The 19,321-nt window shown below is 39.9% G+C and overlaps 1 protein-coding gene across 4 annotated transcripts in view; it reads left to right on the top strand.

The window, feature by feature from the left end:
• The window catches only part of sh3pxd2b (SH3 and PX domains 2B), a 63,423-nt gene that overhangs the window by 7,323 nt on the left and 36,779 nt on the right, over positions 1–19,321 (top strand). For all 4 annotated transcript variants that reach the window (XM_074673055.1, XM_074673057.1, XM_074673056.1 and 1 more), the window contains exon 3: positions 14,990–15,065. In XM_074673055.1, coding sequence (XP_074529156.1) covers positions 14,990–15,065 — 76 coding nt within the window. The remainder of the gene's footprint in view (positions 1–14,989; positions 15,066–19,321) is intronic.

A 19,321-nucleotide genomic window follows, 5' to 3' on the forward strand; every position in this document is an offset into this window, starting at 1 on the left:
AACATAACAAGGAGACTGCCAAAGTGTCCTTGTTGTAAGGTTTTTCCAGCCTCCTTAGACGCTCCCACATCCCCCCTCACTGTCTGACAGGAAAAATCTCCCACTGCGAGAAACTGTGTGACTGAGGGATGTCCTGAAGTGACTGATTTCACAATAGTTTAAACAGAAGTTGAAGTTCTATCAAAACAACTTTTGCTTAAGTTAAAAAAAAAAAAATTAAAAAACTTTAAAAGTTGTCTAGAGTGTATCAAACTCACCTCAACATGCAGTTACAAAGTTTGCAGGTGAATATCATAATAGTATGCAGAATGTGGCTAAAGTTAGCAGAGCTAGCACCATCAATGTCCTTTCATACATCCAACATGCAGTCAAATATGCTTCACTAAAGAACAAAGAGACAGTAAATAACAACTAGGGATTGGCGAGTACTGATACCAGGTATCAGTATCGGGCTGATACCAGCCTCTTTTCAAGATATTGCACTCATGAAGCAGCAGATATTCTAGGCAAGAAAATCTTACATGGAGCAAGTCCTCCTCGCCACTAGTTGCTGCTAATTGCTACAGTTTAACACCACGGCAAATGTGCACCAGGTCCTATTCAGACAACAAACAGCTAAACTGTTTTATTTTGCACTTTAGTTTACTCAAAAAATACTTAACCTCTGACAGTTTTCAGTTTTATTTTGCCCTTTTAATGTTTTTTTTGTTTAACATTTATCAAAAAATTCTAAACCCAGAGGGCTCTAACTCGTGCGGCGCACCGTTGTGCGCTGCCAATTTGACAATTTGGTAGACCGTCTGCGCAGAGACGGGTGTGACGGCTCGCCAGGGGGAGGTGTCAGCAGATTCATGTTGGCGCAGTGACAATTTCGTGCCAAAAACAGTGCAGAAAGTGCGCTGAAAGCTCGCCAGCTCCAACCTGGTCTATTCTCGGCGCAAAGCGGAGTGCACCCTCTGCAGCTGTAATTTGGTGACAGGCGCACATGTGCGCACATGTCAACAAAGCCTCAGAGGCAGGTTTCCAGAGTGTCAGGCACATTTTAATGCAATGAACAATCACAGCAATCACTATTTAATGTGACTGTCTGAACCAGCATATACATTTATATCTATATTAACTGTCCCGTCACATCTGATGTCAGATTAAAGCCGTTTGTCATAATGGAAAGTTAACCTGACGGCAGCTGGAAGTTTGATGCACATCTTACGATTAAACAATAAACAGCCTTAACATCTGATACTGAGTGTATATATATATATATATATATATATATATATATATATATATATATATATATATATATATATATATATATATATATATATATATATATATCTGGCTTCTCTCATTTCATTCCATTCAAAGAAAAGAGGGAGAGAAAAGACGAAGAAAAAAGAGACAAAATAATGAAATTAATGAATGAAATTAGAGCCCAGAGAGTTGTTTATGTTTTATTTGGACTTGATGTCAGAGTGACAGTGCTATCTTTAATCGAAATAATATGTCATGGTTGATTAAAGTTTTATGTATCAAAAATACTTGTAGTATGGGTACTCAGTATCGGTGAGTAGTCAAATGAAAGTACTCGTACTGGTATCTGTCTGCATTAAAAGTGGTATCCAACATTCCTAATAACAACTAAATGTAAGAAGAGGATAGTCATATAAAATTTGTTCAATAAAATCAACATTTTACAATATTTTCAATACCTTAAAATAAGGCAAAATGATAATCCAGTCCAATCCAGCTTTATTTGTATGGCACCTTTCAAAACAAAGTTACAAGGCGCTGGACAATAAAACACAATACAGTTAAAAACACATAAATAAAATAAAACAATTCATAGAACAACACTAAAACCATGTAAGAGAAAACCAACACAAGTGGGTTTTAAGAAGAGATTTAAAGATGATACCGTGTTTTTTAATCTAGCCATTAGACTTCAGTCCTTGTAGCTTGAACATCCATATCTAGAAAAGCCCACAATCGACTTCAAATGTCCTTTTTCTTGATAAACTTTACTATAACACAAGAAGCTGTTACTGGTGCTTATTTACATCTGGGTTGTTAGGCATTAATAGAAGTGAGGCAGTGCTACAGCAGAGACACAACACATGACCAACATTTTAGCATCCAAATCCTAAGTGTGGTGGGGGCAAACTTTCTTTAAACTTTCTAAGAATTTTCTAGAGTGCATGTTTGGAAAAATATAAGCTGTGTTCAATCTGCTTCCAACTCTTTTATGGAAACATTCAGAGGTTATGAAAATGGAGTTCTCGTCTTAATCTTCAGTTTTCTTTGTGTCTTTGTGACATGATATCTGAATACAAATACTGTTTGAAAGGACAGCAAAGAGTTAATTTGTTTAAACCCTCAGGCCAGCTATACTGGGTGTACATTAGCACCATGAATGATGACTTACATCACTAGAGACTGGCATTATCAGATCACTTGCACTGAGTCATATGAGCGCATACAGCATATTGTCAGTGGGGCATTCCCCGCTGCTGTTCAGCTGCTTCCTGCTGTGTCGACAGCCTGTGGGTGGGCTTTTTCAAGTCAAGGAGATGGAGATAAACCTAGCTGGAGAGAATATGAGCCAATCTCTTATCCCCTGGTACATTTGGCATTGACATATTCTAAACCACCTTGAAGGTTTTGGTATTTGGAGGCTGGAGGGTTGGAATCATTAAAATCTCAGCAGCTCAGTTTTTGTGCGATTATCCTTGTGAAGTGAATTTGAAATATTCTAATTGCATCATTCAGGAAGTTATTTCACTCTTTATATGTCAGACTACTGTAGGTTTAAGGCTGTGCTTTGACATCACCAGGTGTCATTCCTGGCCAGGAAAGTGACGTAAAGCTGAGTCATTCCCCTCTTTCCTTTTACTATTTCTTAATTTCCTGTCATCCTTTTCTGCTGTGTGCTTTGGTCATCTGTCCTCTGTGGTTTGATGTGGTTGTCTTGTGATTCAGAGGGGTACGAACAAAGAAGTAACATCGCAGTTAAAAAAAAAAAAAAAAAAAAAAAAAAAAAGGTTGTGAAACGTCTCTGGTCATTTCAAAGCTTCAGAGCCAGACAGGAAGTGTTATTCACCACATCCCGTCAACACAGCTGGCACAAAGTTACATGTGCTCTTTGTTTTAATGTTGACCACAGACTATTTACTCACTGGGACTGGCTTTAGTAAAACCATTACATCATCATTCAAGTAGACCTGCTCTGTTAACAAATCCACGTATATTTCGTGTCTGGGTTCACCTGTACGGAGGTAGATGATGAGTGGTTTTATAATTAGGGGAACATTTCAGGTTTACAAAAAAGTGAATAAAAGTGTTTTTTTTGTTTCATATTCTATTTGATTGCAAATTATATACCTGGAATGTACTTAATTCATTAATTGGCAAGCTTAAGATCTAATGAATTTTTAAATATTTAAGTAACAAAAAACTTTGGAGGATAATTTTGTAACCCATTTTATGTACAGAAATTGTGACTACTTTTCAACATTATACCATATTATACTGTATTTAGAGTTATTCAACATTTCTGTGCAAATCTACGCTCCTTAAAGTGTCCCTCATCATTTATATCACAGTTTAGACAAAATTTTAAATAATTATGGCTCAAAAATCACATGTAACAAAGTTGACATTTCCTCCATTTTTTTGTCACTTGTGCTAACTGCAAACTTTGAACATGCCACCACCTGACCTCCTTCACCTCATCTTTCTCTGCATTTACTTCACAGTTTTTTTTTTCAGTTATGTATAGTAAGAACAGCAGAAAATGTTGGTGACACAGTTGATGAACAGTTAATGCGCCCCATGTACAGACAATCATTCTGATGAAATATTGATGAGGAGTTAAATTATGCAACACTTTCTTCAAGGGATGGGAATTTACAGTAATTCCTGTATTTGAATATTCTTTATTATAATGAATATTTGAATACTTACAGATTATTTTTATTTTTATTTTAACCATTAATGAAAATAGGATTCCTAGGACACAGACCTCCCGGACCGTAAATAAGGTCAATACCTACATCCACTTTCATAGATATTGTTCCCTGTGGCAGTGGCTTGTACTCTGGCTCGACAAATGCCATCAGCTCTCTAAAGCCTCACCTTCCACACAGCTGAACGGGAGCACACCTCCAGTTGTTATCAAGCTAATCTTCTTCGCTCTGGTTTCATCACGACGACAACGTGCTAACAGGCCAAGCAATTGGCGTGATGCGAGACTGCCTGCCTCTGCTGTTGTCTCCTTGTGCTTTGAATACATGTGGTTAAACACTGAACTAATTATTCTGACGCATGTAAGTTTAACATGAATATCTCGCACTGCACATTAGCTTAATTGTTTTTGTCAAAGTACTTCCAGACATCACTTTTCTTACTGACATGTTGCAGATGGTTCTGCATTTGTTGTGCTTGCTTTCGGTGTAATAACGTGTTCCTAGAGAGTTGCTGTAGCTGCTGCAAAACAGTTGTTTTTGCTGAAATCTGGTTTGATGTGCTGAAGCTGTGGCCTGAGAATTCTTCAGTTTGTATCCAGTTGATAATTCTGCTAGTATCTTCAGTTAGGCCAAGACAAAACGCCGGGTCACACATGTAAAGATGTGTGTGTTTAAGTTATGTCGCCAAAAGAAGCGCTTGCGCAGGTGGCCGAATAACAAAATGTTACTCAAATAACAGAGTTAATGGCGAGTATTCAAGTACTCGATTACCCATCCCTACTTTCTTCAAGGTTCTCAACAAAAAGGATGTGACTTAAAATGATTTAAGTCATGTGACTTTGGAGCAAACCATTGCTGATTTATGTTTTTTTTTTCAAATGGGTAATTCAGTTGACACAGATTCCTCGGACACACACAAAGTGAATTATTTTATCCATATAAATTGTTAAAATAGTTTTAAAACACTTTTGTCGTGTTTTAATGATGATTTTGACGAGATAATACTGAAATAATAAAAAAAAAAACATGTGTTCAAGTGTTAATTTTGAAGAGCAAACTTGACATTTGAGAAATCGGACAGCACCAAAACTGTAAATCCCAACCCATAATTTTTATTTTGAGCTAAATAGATGATGGAACCTGTTAACTTTCTGCATTAAATGAAAGTGAAATATCAGCCAAAAGACTCACTGTAAAATTGGTCATTACTTGAAATTATTACTTAGTAAAATTGATAAGTATGTCCCAATCACTCTGATAGGGATCGCAGAGTTAACTCATCTCATAAAAATAACATAGTTTGGTATTGTAGCACAAAGTTTCTCTGTCTGCTGTAACACCCCACATTCGCCTCCTGAGAATACCACACTGTTTGTGCCAGACGTCTCTCACCAAGATATTTTCTGCCACTTCTCACCCACCTTTTCCTGAAACACCCATACCAGAGTCTATGAACGCTGCCTCTAAATAGCATCAGGGAGTTTTGTATCAGTTATTTATGCATTGATGATATCAAAGTTTCTCTTTAGACTCAGGAGCTGTTGGAAACTTTGAGAATAGTTTTAGCAGTCAGTATCTTAACATTAAATCAGATTTGTTTTCCCTCCCACACAGAGAAAAGCTGAACTTCTTTCTTTTGAAACGTGTGGAAAGTGCAGACGTTTTTGTTTTTTTTTTTTGCCATGGGGTCATCCTTGTGGCTTTGAAATTTTATTTCCATGTCACTACGAACAGTTTCCATGCTGCACACGTGTCAACTCTGCAGCACAAGCTCAGTTTTCCAGCATTCCCAGCTGCTTTAGATATAGGATACACTTTAACTTTAAAGCTGCGGGGAAAGATCCATCGATTGGCGTCTTGCTTATTCAGAGTTGCACAGCTGTCACATACTTTCCAGCTGCAGTAATCAAGCATCAAAACTTTTTTAGGGCGTATGGGGGAGGGTGGTCATTTATATAGAAGTAATACTGCTCTGTGCAATACTGTTTGGTGCGGAGTGACATGGACTGTTTTAGGAAATACAAAAGGAAGGAACACATTGCATTTGGTTAAGAGATCAGGATTATGCCAACTAAGTTTTGTAACAGCAAATGTTTTTAAAAAGGGCCATATTTGATTTTGTGAAAATGACCAAGGGCCAGCATGTCTTCCTGATGTATTTCTTAACTGTGAAAGTAACATTTGCTAACTATTTCTTTCCATGACTACAATAAACAAAGTTTCTAGTCCCAAATATTTCTTAACTCGCATTCTGAAAACTTTTAAAGCACCGATTTGTCTCAATCTTGTTGAGCTTGCTGCCAGGAACTGCTGTTTTTGCCACAGTGTCAACAGGCAGGGGGGAAATGTGCGAGACACCTTTCAGTGGTTTGATATTGATGGTCCCACAAGCGCTTCATACCGTTCCCAAGTACGCTTCAACCCTAAAGTCTAGTTCAGGGGTGGCCAACCTGTGGCTCGCGAGCTGCATGTGGCTCTTTGCCTTTTGGTGTGTGGCTCTTCAATCCATTCATAAAAAAGTATATATAGTTATGAGTAGTGATGTGCCGATCAATCTAAACTACATATATATGGATGCCAACGTTGATATCAGTTGGGATTGATACTTAAGTTTCAGTTTCTCTTCTCTAGTACGAATTTAAACACAGAAACACAATAAACCTCGCTTTGAAAATTGGAAATTTATTGGTTTTCATTTTATGTCATTTTGTTGATGTGTGAGGGAAAGTGTGTTTGTAAGACCCCGTGTGTGACGTGGCTCTCTGTAGTACCACGGTCATTTTTGTGACTCTTGGTTCTCTGACTGGTTGGCCACCCCTGGTCTAGTTCGTTTGACTAGTGCAACTGCATTCATTGGCTTTTGCACGGTTCAGGGAGCATCACGACACACTTTTAATATGAGCACAAGCACACAACGAGGCCAAGGCATTTAAAATGCATGATGTATAATCGCTGTGATCTCTCCTCTTGATCGTTTTAAACAATAGTGGGTGTTTTAGAGGGCTGTGTCGGACCAAAAGGACTCAACATAAGCCAAAAAGCCAGGATTAGCCACGTGTGTTACAACATGATGACATATGCACAGGAGGCAGTCATGCTTAAAGTGATACTCGGGGATGGAACAAGTTGGGTCCTATCACAAGGTTTAGGGCAGAAATTACCCCTACAGCAGTGTTTTTGTGCAGCAGAAGCCCAGGGCGCTCGCACCAAACACCCCCTCCCTGCTCCTCTGCTGGTTTCCTCTGCACTCAGACGGGGCCATTTTTTACTTGACCAAAAACACAAATAAACAGACTCCCACTGAAAAAATCTGATATTGGTCTGCATTCACGCTTTATTTAGAGAATTTTCAGCGCGTTACTTTCACACAAAAACACCGCTAAATAAGGCTCTAGTTCTCATCAGCCTCACACAGGCCGGACAGGGACGTAGAAAGGGCCAGATGTGGCCCTCGGGCCAAAGTTTGCCCAGGTCTAAGCTGCATAAAACCATGAAACTGGAGTTTTCAGGAAACAACGCTTTTAGTGACATAAAACTAGAGGTAGACCGATATATCGGCCGGCCGATATATCGGGCCGATATTTGGACATTTGTCTCTATCGGCCATCGGCCGTATTTTCTTTTAAAAAGCCGATTTTTGATCCGTTGTATAAAAGGACGCAATTTTGATCAGGCACAAACAAGATGAGCACCTCAAACTTGTGGAACCACTTGGATACATTACATACTTTTGTTCAAATTATATTAATAAGTTTAAATTTCTTTTTTGACATTTTAAGAAGAGTGTGAATGTTTACTACTGCTTGTTACATTGTGTGTTTACTCAGAAAAAATATTTCATTGTTTTGAAAGCTGAATAAATGTTCAGAGGACTGGACACGACTTGTTGTAATAGATTTCTTTTAGTTGCTCAGAAATGGCTGCGTTTCACAAAAATGTGATAAATATATATTTATTTAACAATCGGCCTGAATATCAAATTGGAAAAATCGGCTATGCATATCGGCATCGGCTGCCCAAATTTGGAAAGCATCGGCATCGGCATCGACATCGGCCCCCAAAAAACCCATATCGGTCGACCTCTACATAAAACTGCAGTTTTGTGTGGATGACAGGCGCAAATGTAAAAAAAAAAATCTGCGGTTTCCCAGATACCTGGCTACGTGTGGACATGGCCTAAAGCACCACTTCTATTGGGCTTTGACCAATCAGGATGAAGTTTTTAACGAAGCATGGTATGGATGCTGTGAAGAGTGGAAGGATGGAAAGGAAGTGCTAACCAGTGTGAGGTGAGGTTAAGGGGTGATGTGTGAAACCAAAATGGTTATGTGAAAAGAGCATTAAACATTTAAACATGTCCTCAAATGTAGGATCTGGTTATATTGAGGTTTTCAATAAACTCAGCAAAACAGGAACTCTCTGCTCTCTGTTCCTCAGATCAACACTAAAAGAATATATTAACAAAGACACAGACACAATCAAATCATTATTTTATTGTTATCTTCTAAAATTTTCATGGGCATTTCCTACTTTATCACACTATTCATACTACATGTTCACTGAAAAAAGACGGGATAGAGGATTTAATTCAGTATATTGCACAGCTAAACCAAACAAACCAGAAGAAGCTCCCTGAAATTGAAGATGAAAGGTCAGGCCAGTTTATTTTCAGGATTATTGTTGAAAGAGGCAGAGCCACAACATGACCCCTGGGTGCTGTTATGAGGCTGACCCTCTGCTGTGACCTCCCCTGAAGGAAGATGTGTGATAAAAGAGGAGCCCTAAACAGCCAAACTCACACCAGGCTGTCACTGTGTTTCCAGAAACAGGCTCTGGGTTTTAGCTAAGTTTTGAGCTCAGTATGAAGAACGACAAACAGGCAAATTTAATTAATCAAAGTTTGGGAAAACATCTGTTAGTGGGGTGAACTGAGGACTCAGAGATACGAGAGTCTTTTGCTCATCTCTGATCCAGAGCTCTTCCACGCTTCATAACAAGCTCTTTGCATCATGTCCTAATGTAAACATTGCAATCCTCAGACGCTCTCACTATTCATTAGAGGAAAAACAGCTCAGCCTTTCACAGATGTGGTGTTCCAGCAGCAACACGCCTCTCTGCAAAGGGTTAAAGATGACCTCAGATGTGAAGGTTTTGTGGACTGGCTGGAAAAAAATGAGAGGTCTTTAAAGTCGGGACGTTGCAGAGAGAGCAGCCATTGTTCTGGCCTTTTATGCTCTCATTCAGTCGAGTCTGGTGCGTCTCAGACGTCTTTATTGCGCCTTCATTTGAAGGCTGATAATGTGGTTACAGCGGAAACAGTGGAGACAAATTATAGCCCCTTGGAAGATTATGTTAGTCTCTGAATCAGCAAGAATTTGGTAAAACAACAGTGTTTAAAACGTAAGAGCATTACTGACTGTTTAAACAGACTGGTAATTGGACAATGGAAAGGTTTGTTTTGCAGACTAGAAGAGTTTTCACACAATTAACAGGAGAACAAACAGAGGACAAACAGTTTTCTATCACTCCATGACCCATGAGGGGACAGGAGTGTCGTAGTCCACCAACATCAGTTTGACGATAGCGTTTTTGAGCGTTGTTTTAGATGGATTTAACCCATGAAATCCAGCCAGTGAATGTTTGGGATTTTGCTTTACTCAACAGCAGTTTCACCAACAAAACCACCTGCTTCAATCTGCCTCGCAGGTATCAGCCAATCATGATTATTTCAAAACACCATTAATCTGTCGGATGTATTGGCCCAACTAATTAGACGGTCTTTATTTTTGGGCTTGGACAACATTCTTTTCTACCAATTTGATTATTTTACATTTTTGGGGTTGCTGAATTGACTCAAATTGCAATTCTACGATATTTCCAATTTTTGCATTTTTAGTTTGCTTTTTGAACACTAGACCAAGTGAAAAAGTTAAATGGTGATGATGATGTAAATGGTGATGATGATGTCTACAGACTATTTTGGGAGCCATATTTGGGAGCCTCAGTTTTTGTCCAACCCAGCTTATAAACAAAGACTAACACAAAGGACTTAGATTTGGAAAAAAAAAACACTTAAGAACAAAAAAAATTACCAATACCTCCTTACATTGATTTTTTTCTCCCACGCCTAGTATCTTACAGGTAGTGGTTGGTTTTTTCCTGTTGTCATGTGACTTTGAGAGGGTCTAAAGCCGAATCTCTTGACCCTCTTTGCTGCTAAAAGGAAACTTAAGACACAGGATGATGGTGTTTTTCTCATGCTACATCAGTTTATTTGTATTTCCTTCCACTCCTTTAGCAGCATGTGAGCAGCTTTTTGTGCTGTGATGCCACCTTTAGTCTGCCAGTCTTTGTAGCTTTAATTTTGTCCTGTTTTAGTTTCTTCCACTACAGGACTATGTTGTTAGTCATTATCTAGCTTTACCCCTTGATTTTCAAAATTTGAGCTAACTAATTCCAATTTATGAAGATAACCAAGGCTAATAGTAATACTATATCTCATTAAGATGCTTCAGTGGATGAAAGGAAAAACAGATCTCAGTTCATAAATCATGGTCATAACTTAACAAGGAATTATTTACAGTACGGCAAACATACAACATTCTTAATCAAAATTCACGGGAACACCCACAACCACATACAGAGCATAGACTTTATAAAACATGGACGTAGTCTCCCCGATGTCACCTGTCTGTTTCTCAAACGGAAAATGAAATGCATTGACTATCGCGGCCATATTGGTAGTGGCAAGGGCTTCGCGTACAGCTATTGGGCGCCTGACGGTCACGTGACCCTGAGCTGTGCCTCTGATTGGGCGAGCTCGTGATACAGTGTGTGCTGATAGTTAAATTATCGACTCAGACAGGAGACGTTTTTTGAACCAGGCTGTAAATAGGTTTATTTGTGTTTGTGACTTCTGGTACTTCTAGAGCCAGCCTCAAGTGGACACTCAAGAAACAGCAGATTTTAGCACTTCCGCATTGTCTCATATTCTTAGACTGGAGGTTGCCGCTTGATACAGAGGAGTATCCCACAATGTAGAAAAATAATATAGAATAAAATAAAATAATTGAAATGTTAATACAGTTTCTTCAAAGCAAGCGACAAATAAATCTGTCCACAAACACAAAAGTCCTATCAATAAAGTTTTAATGCAGCATTTACTTCAAGCTAACTGTATATATTCAGCAGGATGTGATTTATCACAACACACATCAGAGTGACCGTGAAATGTTGTTTGAAGCCTGACTTGTCACCTCCTCTGTCGTGCGTGAATACTTAATGTTGAGTTAATGTTGTAACATTTACTCTGAAGAGACATCTTTACTCTCTCCAGATGCCCGTTCATGTTTGAGTGGCTCTGATTACAGAGGAGATGCAAGGTTTGGAGCAGACACAGAGACTGGGTGTGTCTGCACTCACGGTCAGACACATGGGAACAATTACAGTGTGTGGGGTATTGGCTCTTCTGCCGCTGTGTCTCTCTTTGTCTGACACTGTCTCCTGTGCTGTCGCTTTAAGTTAGGACTGAATTCTTCCTCTGCCTCCTGCTGTATCTTAAGAAACTACAGACTGGAGGCTGAAATGAACTGACTCACCTTTTCCCTGCTTTGCTTGGAATACAAAGAAGGTTTACCCCTTACTTTTCTTCCCCCATTCTTTCACTGTCATTTGTTTACAGGAGAAATTATGGCTTTGGCTTTATTTTGCTAACGTTGGTACTAAAGAGGCACTGTATCTAGTTTGATATTCAAGCCCTAAACTAGTCCTTCGTAACTTGGTGTTTCTCCTGAAATACAAATTCTGATTAACCAACGAGTCTGGGTGTATAAAACCGCTCTGAAAACAGTCTTTATTTATTTAAAGGACTATTCTATAAATCTTTTTTATATATGTATATAGCCCAAAACCACAAAAATGTCATCTCAAAATGCTTTCCAAAAACATTGTCAAGGTCTGTAGGCAAAGTCAAATTGGTTTGCTAAGCCTGACTAAGACAAGCAGAATTATCACCACCAGCCTTCAGTCGGCCTTGCAGGTTAGGGGTGGGGTCTGCAGGGATTTTTATTACTTGTTAGTAAACACAACATCCATCCAAACCAGGCTCCTCCCCTTTTTTGCCTCAGTGCCAGCAGCAGCACACACCCACAGCCTCTGACCGAAGGGACGTGAAATCACACACTCGCCTAGCAACCATCTGTAGCATCGTGTTTCTATGCGGGAGAGACTCGAGAGCCGTACCTCTCACTAAGCATGTTAGCACAAGCAAACCACGGGTATTTGACACATAACTGGTTAGCAGAAAGCTAACTCGTGTCACTTTTCATCCTATGCCGCTCTCCAAGTTCCTCAAAAGCAAGTGAAAGTCGAGCCAAGCTTCACCCTTGTTTAGGAGAAAGCTTCATCTGTTTGGCATTTTGTTTCACTTTCGTTGCGTTTTTCTTCCTCCAAGCTACGTCCACTATCGTAGCCACTCTAAGTAGCTTCTACCACTTGATACCATAAAGGCACAAAGTCACTTGTGCACTGTGCACTGTGATTGGCTGATTCAACCACGCTTACTTTTTGCACAGAAACATCCAGCTACTACCAAAACATCAACATACAGGCAGAGGAGGGGTTGAGGCAGACACAGACACTGACACACATGTATAGAGGCTCATTGGAGACAATGTTGAAATTTCGTTTTTAAGAAAATCTTGCAGACCCTTTAATGTCTGCATGCTCAGAGCTAAAACTAAAAAACACTCTCGGCTTCATGATACCATCCGTCCTCTGTGCTTGTTTAGATCTGGGTAGTAGTACATTATAGCATTATGCTGCAACCCAATAATCAATTTATTATAATAAATTCTGTTGTTGAGCAAGTTTTGGTTGCCCTAGTTTTAGTTTAAAACCAGTGTTTTGTGTCTGGACATGCTTAAGGAGGAACCTGCCAGTAAAGCGAATAAAATGGTTTAAAAATGAACTTTTTGCAGAGGTAGGTCCACCAGAAATAAAGATAGTTTAACACATGGATTTGCTAAACAGAGAAAAACAAATGTCAAACTGTTATTTTCCTACCAGCTGTGAATCGGTAGACTTTAATTCATCTGTGAAACATGTGTCGGTCATCTGTTGAACATTCATCACGTTTCCTTTTTCTCTCATTTCCTGACTAGAAGTTGTCAAAATCTGGGCTTTAGTGCCACTGTGGCACTTTTTTATTGATGATTACACCCATAATCTCATCCTGCTGTTGAATTTCAGAGAGGATTTTTGCATGCTTTGGCTCAGAGTCTTTGATGATACTCATATAAAAGTACACATAATTCAGTTAAGCATTAGCTTTCAGCTCTCAGTCTTTTCTCCTGGCTGTCTTAATCTAGATCACAGTGACAAGAAACGCTTTCAATAAGTTTTCCATCCTTTTCTCCTCTTCAGAAACGCCTCGCCCACTTAAGTGATTTGACTCTGTGTAAAATTTACGTCACTGCTCATTTTATGGCAACAACACCTCTCTGGCTCCTGGCTACCATTGGGCCGTCCATTGAAAGTAATAGAAAATAGTTGGCACAGGTATCTGTCTTTCCCATAACCTCTTTATCACCTCACCTCACATTACACGGCTCTTCATCCCTCACTGTGTTTGTTTTGGCTCTGTTGGACTTATTGTGTCTCTCCAGAGGACATTTGGTCAGAGCTTACTCACTCTCATTTAGATTCCTTTGAAAACTTGCTGGAGAAAGGATGTGATTTCTTGAAAAATAGAGTACAATAGAAAATATTTTATTTTTCCCTGAAGGGAAATTCAGGAGTCACAGCAGCAATCAAGAAAACATATTTTTAAAGTCTGATCACAGCAGGTGAAGTTCTTCCAACTTGGCATTGGTGTCTGGTGTTAACTCTGTTAGCCATGTCTGTGAATAGCATGATGCTACTCTGCCTCCTGGTAGTCCCTCTGTTGCTGGGTTAGCATGGCTAGCTTGTCCATCTTATTGGAGATAGATCTCAAGTTCTCAATAACGATGGATGGAAGGACAGGTGGATGTCGTCACTTCTTAGCTCTCACCTGAGTCCTTACCTCCTTCTCCTCACCTTGTGGGGAAACATCCGGCCTTGCACCAGTTAGCATTGACATGCTACAGGCTGCTAACAGCTGATTTCACATGTAAACAATGCAGCCATGGTTACATGTAGGATCTCCAGACAAACACAGGAGCAAAAATAGTAACAATATCACTTGATGGCAAAACCACTTTGGTGTCCATGACCAACAAATACAAAGATGACAAAAAAGAGACAAAAAAAACTACAAGAAACAGACAAAGAAGAGAGAGCTGCCACAACCAACAGGGCGGCGCCTAGCGACTAATGGTCAAATAAAGGGATGAGAATTAGCAGCATTAGGGGAAAAGAAACCGACTTTGGACTCCAAGAAATACTCTGTAAATATCTGTGGAGTTCTTTAGAAGAGCCAAGTTTTAGTTTCACTTTATAAACAAACAAAACGACAGTATTGCTTCACACCAGTCAGACTTTGGGTGACCTACATATCTGCATCCTCTTTCCTAAGTGCAGTACACTACATATTTCCTTGGAACTGAAAGGTTTCTCTGAATGTACAAGTTGCATTTAGCAGATTAAGTGCAGTCACACTCTATTGTCCAAACACTTTTGATCCATAAGTGTTTATTAAGAAGTAAACTCACTTGAACACTGATAAAAGACCCACTTCTCTACAGCTTTTACAAATATAAAACCAGAAGTGTTCCACTATGTCAGTGGTGCTAACAGCCTTTTTTCTGCAGCAGCAGCAGATGAAGCCGAGGGGGGAAAACCATACCATCTGCTCAGGACATTCCTAATCATTGGCAGGCCTGTCTTTATTGGCCGAATTCCTTGTAGGAACTGCTGATTTGTAGAAACGTGTGCCTTTCCTCTCCAGCCTCAGCTATCCTCGTGTGTGTGTGTGTAATGTTTGCATGCGTGTTAGTGGAAATGCTTTGTGTGCTAATAAGTTTTAATTACTTGTGTGGTTTCAGATGGAGCTCTTGGATAAATTCCCGGTGGAAGGAGGCCAGAAAGACCCTAAACGCAGGATCATTCCTTTCCTACCAGGTGGGAGTTAAACACATGTTCACCCTGAGGGGCTTTAACACACACATGGAAAGTGTGGCAGTGAAAATACCCAACATTTGCTGGTTGTGCCTTGTGAAATACGCCAATTCGTTCGACTGACATCAGTATCACTCAGTGCCTGACTTTGGCTCAGACAAAATACACAAACCAAAGACTCCATCTTGGATTCTTAAAATGACGATTGAGTTATTTCACTGATTGTTCAGATTTTATTCATGAACTAATGCCAAAAAAACATTTTTCAGTGGTTTTAAATAATCGTGCTGATATGGGACACTTCTACCAATACGAACACAAAGAAGAGTAAAGTCATGGGTTTTCACTTGAGTCACTCTGACTGGATTGTTATGTCTTCATCTCAGCCCTGCTCCCTTGACTTCTGCATCACAAACATTTGCACACCATGTGTCAAAGTCTGGACAGCAATGGCTCCCAGATAGGCTGGAGGGAAGCAGATTATCTTGCACCCAAAGAACCCACTAGAACAATTATCTCCTACCATAATTGGTCATAACCACACAGCCTCCGTGAACCAGTAAAGATATGTTTCCTTTCTACTCTTTTAAGCAGGCCCAGTGTATCTTTCTGTTTTCAGCCTTTAGCATTTGAGACAAATAAAGAGACTTACCATAACATTAAGGATATAAGTTGCTCTGGTATACATCACTGTCTGTTTCTAGGAGGCCTCCCAGAGATAAAATAAGTCTTCCTCTGTATTTTCTGCGTAACCGTGTTGCTCTTTCCATACATATTTTTATTTGGTGGTCAGGATATAGTACATGTACAATTAGGTAGAATATAGTTCACCCTTTTTTTCCCCCCCCCTTATAACTCTAACAACAACAGTAACCCCCCCCCCCACTGGAGAGTCACATTCACAATTAAATGCAGGGACTAAATAAAGACAAGTATTGATTATAAGCAAATACAACTCTCTCTCCTCCAAAATGAAAAAGAACAGGAGGAGTGAACAATGAACTCAAAAATAAATAAATAAAACAAAATAAAATAAAAGGGACTTTTAGAGGAGTATGTCAAAGTGGTTAAAAGCACAAAAACAAAGATTGACAATGGCAAATTGTATATGTTGTGTCTCACCTCTTACAATAACTGGACTATTTCCGTGTTGCTCTTTCTACCACCTGTTTTCACCACGTGGAGTTTGCAGTAAACACTAGTACAGTGGTTGAGCCTGCGATAACTTTTCTTTGAATTTTATTTTTTTAGTGGTCTTTTCTCCTTTAAATTTGACCAGAGTCCAATCCAATGTGTTTTGAAACAAGATATCTTAAGATTAAGAAAAAAATGAAGGGACTCATAAAGTAGAAAAAGATATGAAAAAAAAGGGAAATAATGAACAAAAAAAAGTAAAACAATGAAATAAAATAAAATCCAATAGTTAAAACAAAAAAAAATATTGATGAGGGAACTTAGTCTTAGAATTACTTTTTACAACTTGCTCTATGTAACATATGACATCAGTCCTCAGGAGAGAAAATAGAGTTTACAAATGACAGCATGGGACCCCAGATTAGCCTGCGATAACTTTGATAGCTTTGGGTATGTACCATAGATTGTGCAAACAATCGTTGTAGTCCATTGACATCACCCACAGGTTTCTGAGCAAGAGTTTTGAAGCCCAACAACGGTTGTCACCATATTGAAATGCCATCCTTTGAACTATATGTTTTTAACAAGAAGAACTAGTATCCAAATTTAGTTGTAAGGTGACAGATTACAGATCCATCTCTGTCGTCTTCAGGCTTAAGGGAGCAGAGACGTTGGGTCTATCGTCGGTCATCGCTGTTTTCGGGCTTTTTGACATAGCTTCAACCTGCAACTCTTTAGCCGCCAAGCAGACCGGTTCGGTTCTTCTCGGTACAATGCGCCTTTTGCAGTGTTTCCACTGACTTATCCTGGATCCCTAAAACCGAGACAAGCCGGCCTCCTATTTTTGGACCCTTTCGTATGGGTGCCAGACTGAACCGATCCGCTCTCGGAAGGTGGAGCTACAACACTACAGACCATTGATTGGTCAAAAGAATCGTCACTTACCCTGACAGCAGCTGCATTTCTCCTGGCGGCACACAGACTTCTCTGAAACAAAGCTTGATTGTTCTTTGTATCAAAGAGCTACATGCCAATCACAGAGAGGACGAAATGCTGCATGTCCTCCATCTATTGTCTTTGTTTACTGTGTCGTGTTTTTCTTCTTCGTTGGATTTATTAGCAGGGTAAACTGTGTCGCGCTGCTACGCCGTCACGCTATTGTTCAACAGCTGCGGCTTGCCAAACCGTACTGAACCAAACCGGACTGCTTGGTGGAAACGCGGCTTTTGTTACTTGTCTCCTTTCCATTTTCAACAAATGCATCTGCATTGCTATAAAGCACAACTAAAACCAGCACAGGCTAAATATCCTCCATGCTAACAAGCTAGCTGCATTGCTACTCATAAAGATCACAGCTTGTCTTCACCTTCTATGATAGACTTTTTTTTGAACAGTTGACTTCCTGCCCCCTACTGATGTGGAGGTGTATTGCAATTACTCTGCATGCAGTTCCTGGGAATGTTTTACCAGGAATTAAAAGTTGCTGGACCTTCTGGCTGAAAAGCACTAAATGCAACACTTATGCCCATAATATCTTCAAAAAATGAGTCTTAAAAAATGTTGCACCAAGCTCAAACTATTAATCCAGTATATCCACCACTGCTCTCTCCAAATGCACACCATTGGACTGCTCCTCTGCAATATTTATCCCAGCATGCTTTGCACAGCAAGGCATTTGTTTGCATGCTTCTTCGAGCACCACCTGCTGGGTGAAATACCACAGCACAGTCTTCTGCTCTGAGTTTTATTGTAGTTTGGAGCCTTAACTGTTAGCTGTTTTGACATAACGACTCTCAACACTGGAACCATAAAACTAAAAGGTTACCGTGTACACGATTCATTACGAGCTGTTTTTGGGGGGAGGGTTTGGCTGCACCCTTGTCCTGGCTGAATCATCATCTTGTATAAAACCTAACCGGCCAAAATGATGCATTCCTCTCTGTAGCAGTCATTACTTTGTTTCTTTGTCATGAGAGCTCTGGAAATCCTCGACTAACCTTGTAACAAAGTTCAAAATCAAGATCAGCTGAAAGTTTTCCTTCATGAGAGTTTGGAAGAAGGCCTCACCCAAAGACCCCACCCTCGTCTCTTTTTGCAGAATTCAGCTGAGTGGGGGATAGGATATTTTTCGTGGTCTTCAAGGTCTGGAACTCATTGAGAGAATACACACAAAAACACACACACACTAAGACTCTTTGATGAACTCTTGGGAGGAGGAGGGGAAGAAGGAAGAGCGATAGAAAAACACTGCTTTGTACCCCATGCCTGAAAAGCATACTGACTCTAGATACTGTTTCAGATCACGTCTACATTAAACTCAGTCTATTTCCTTCCTCCATGAAACTCAAAGTTCTACCTACTTCCCACACAGTTTTGGCCGAGGCTTTTACATCTGTTTCCTATGAAAGAAAGTGACACTCTGCTCCTCCTGTGAATCTACTGGGACACCAGAAGTTAAATACTGGTTGGACTCTTCTTGGCTCGCTCGAGGAATGCCAAAAGAAGCTGTTTGTTTTGGTGGCACAGTATCCGACCCTTGGTATGTTTCTCGTAGACACATGTAGGAAAGGCTTAGATTAGGTCATACACTTCCCTTGAATCCAAGCTCCCATCCAAGCTAACATATGCCTGATTTGAAAAAGCACACAAGAAATCCTTCCACGTACGTTGCAAAAGTCTGGACCGTGGGCTGAGGCCAGCCTAACAAGGCAAGGAAGTGGTTTCCCCGTCTTGGCTTGGTTTGTTCAAGGCCTCACGCTGCACTTTCTTTTAATCCTTTGGTATCTTCACATCAGCAAAGTGGCTTGTCTCAACGACTGCAGAGGGCAAGATGAGATGAGGATCTGGAAATTCCCCAAACTTTGCAACTTAGAAATATTATCTGTTTATTTGATGTCTGAACCTTAAAAGGGCTGAGTTTGGGGTGAATTTGACCTGTTGACCTCAGAGCTTTGACAGATGGTTTCAAGGCAAAGTCAGCCCAGCCTTTGAAGAAAAGCTGATATGCTCTTGACTTTGAGAAACCACCCAAAAGGAGATATCTACAGGGTCACAGCACGATAAGAACGGAAATCTACAAAGTAAAGTTTCATTTTTGTCTTTCTCTTGATTTATGTGCCGACATA

This window comes from Halichoeres trimaculatus, unplaced genomic scaffold (genome assembly GCF_033239565.1).
Source record: "Halichoeres trimaculatus isolate MK-OKI-2021-1 unplaced genomic scaffold, fHalTri1.1 fHalTri1_scaffold_6, whole genome shotgun sequence".
Lineage (NCBI taxonomy): Eukaryota > Metazoa > Chordata > Actinopteri > Labriformes > Labridae > Halichoeres > Halichoeres trimaculatus.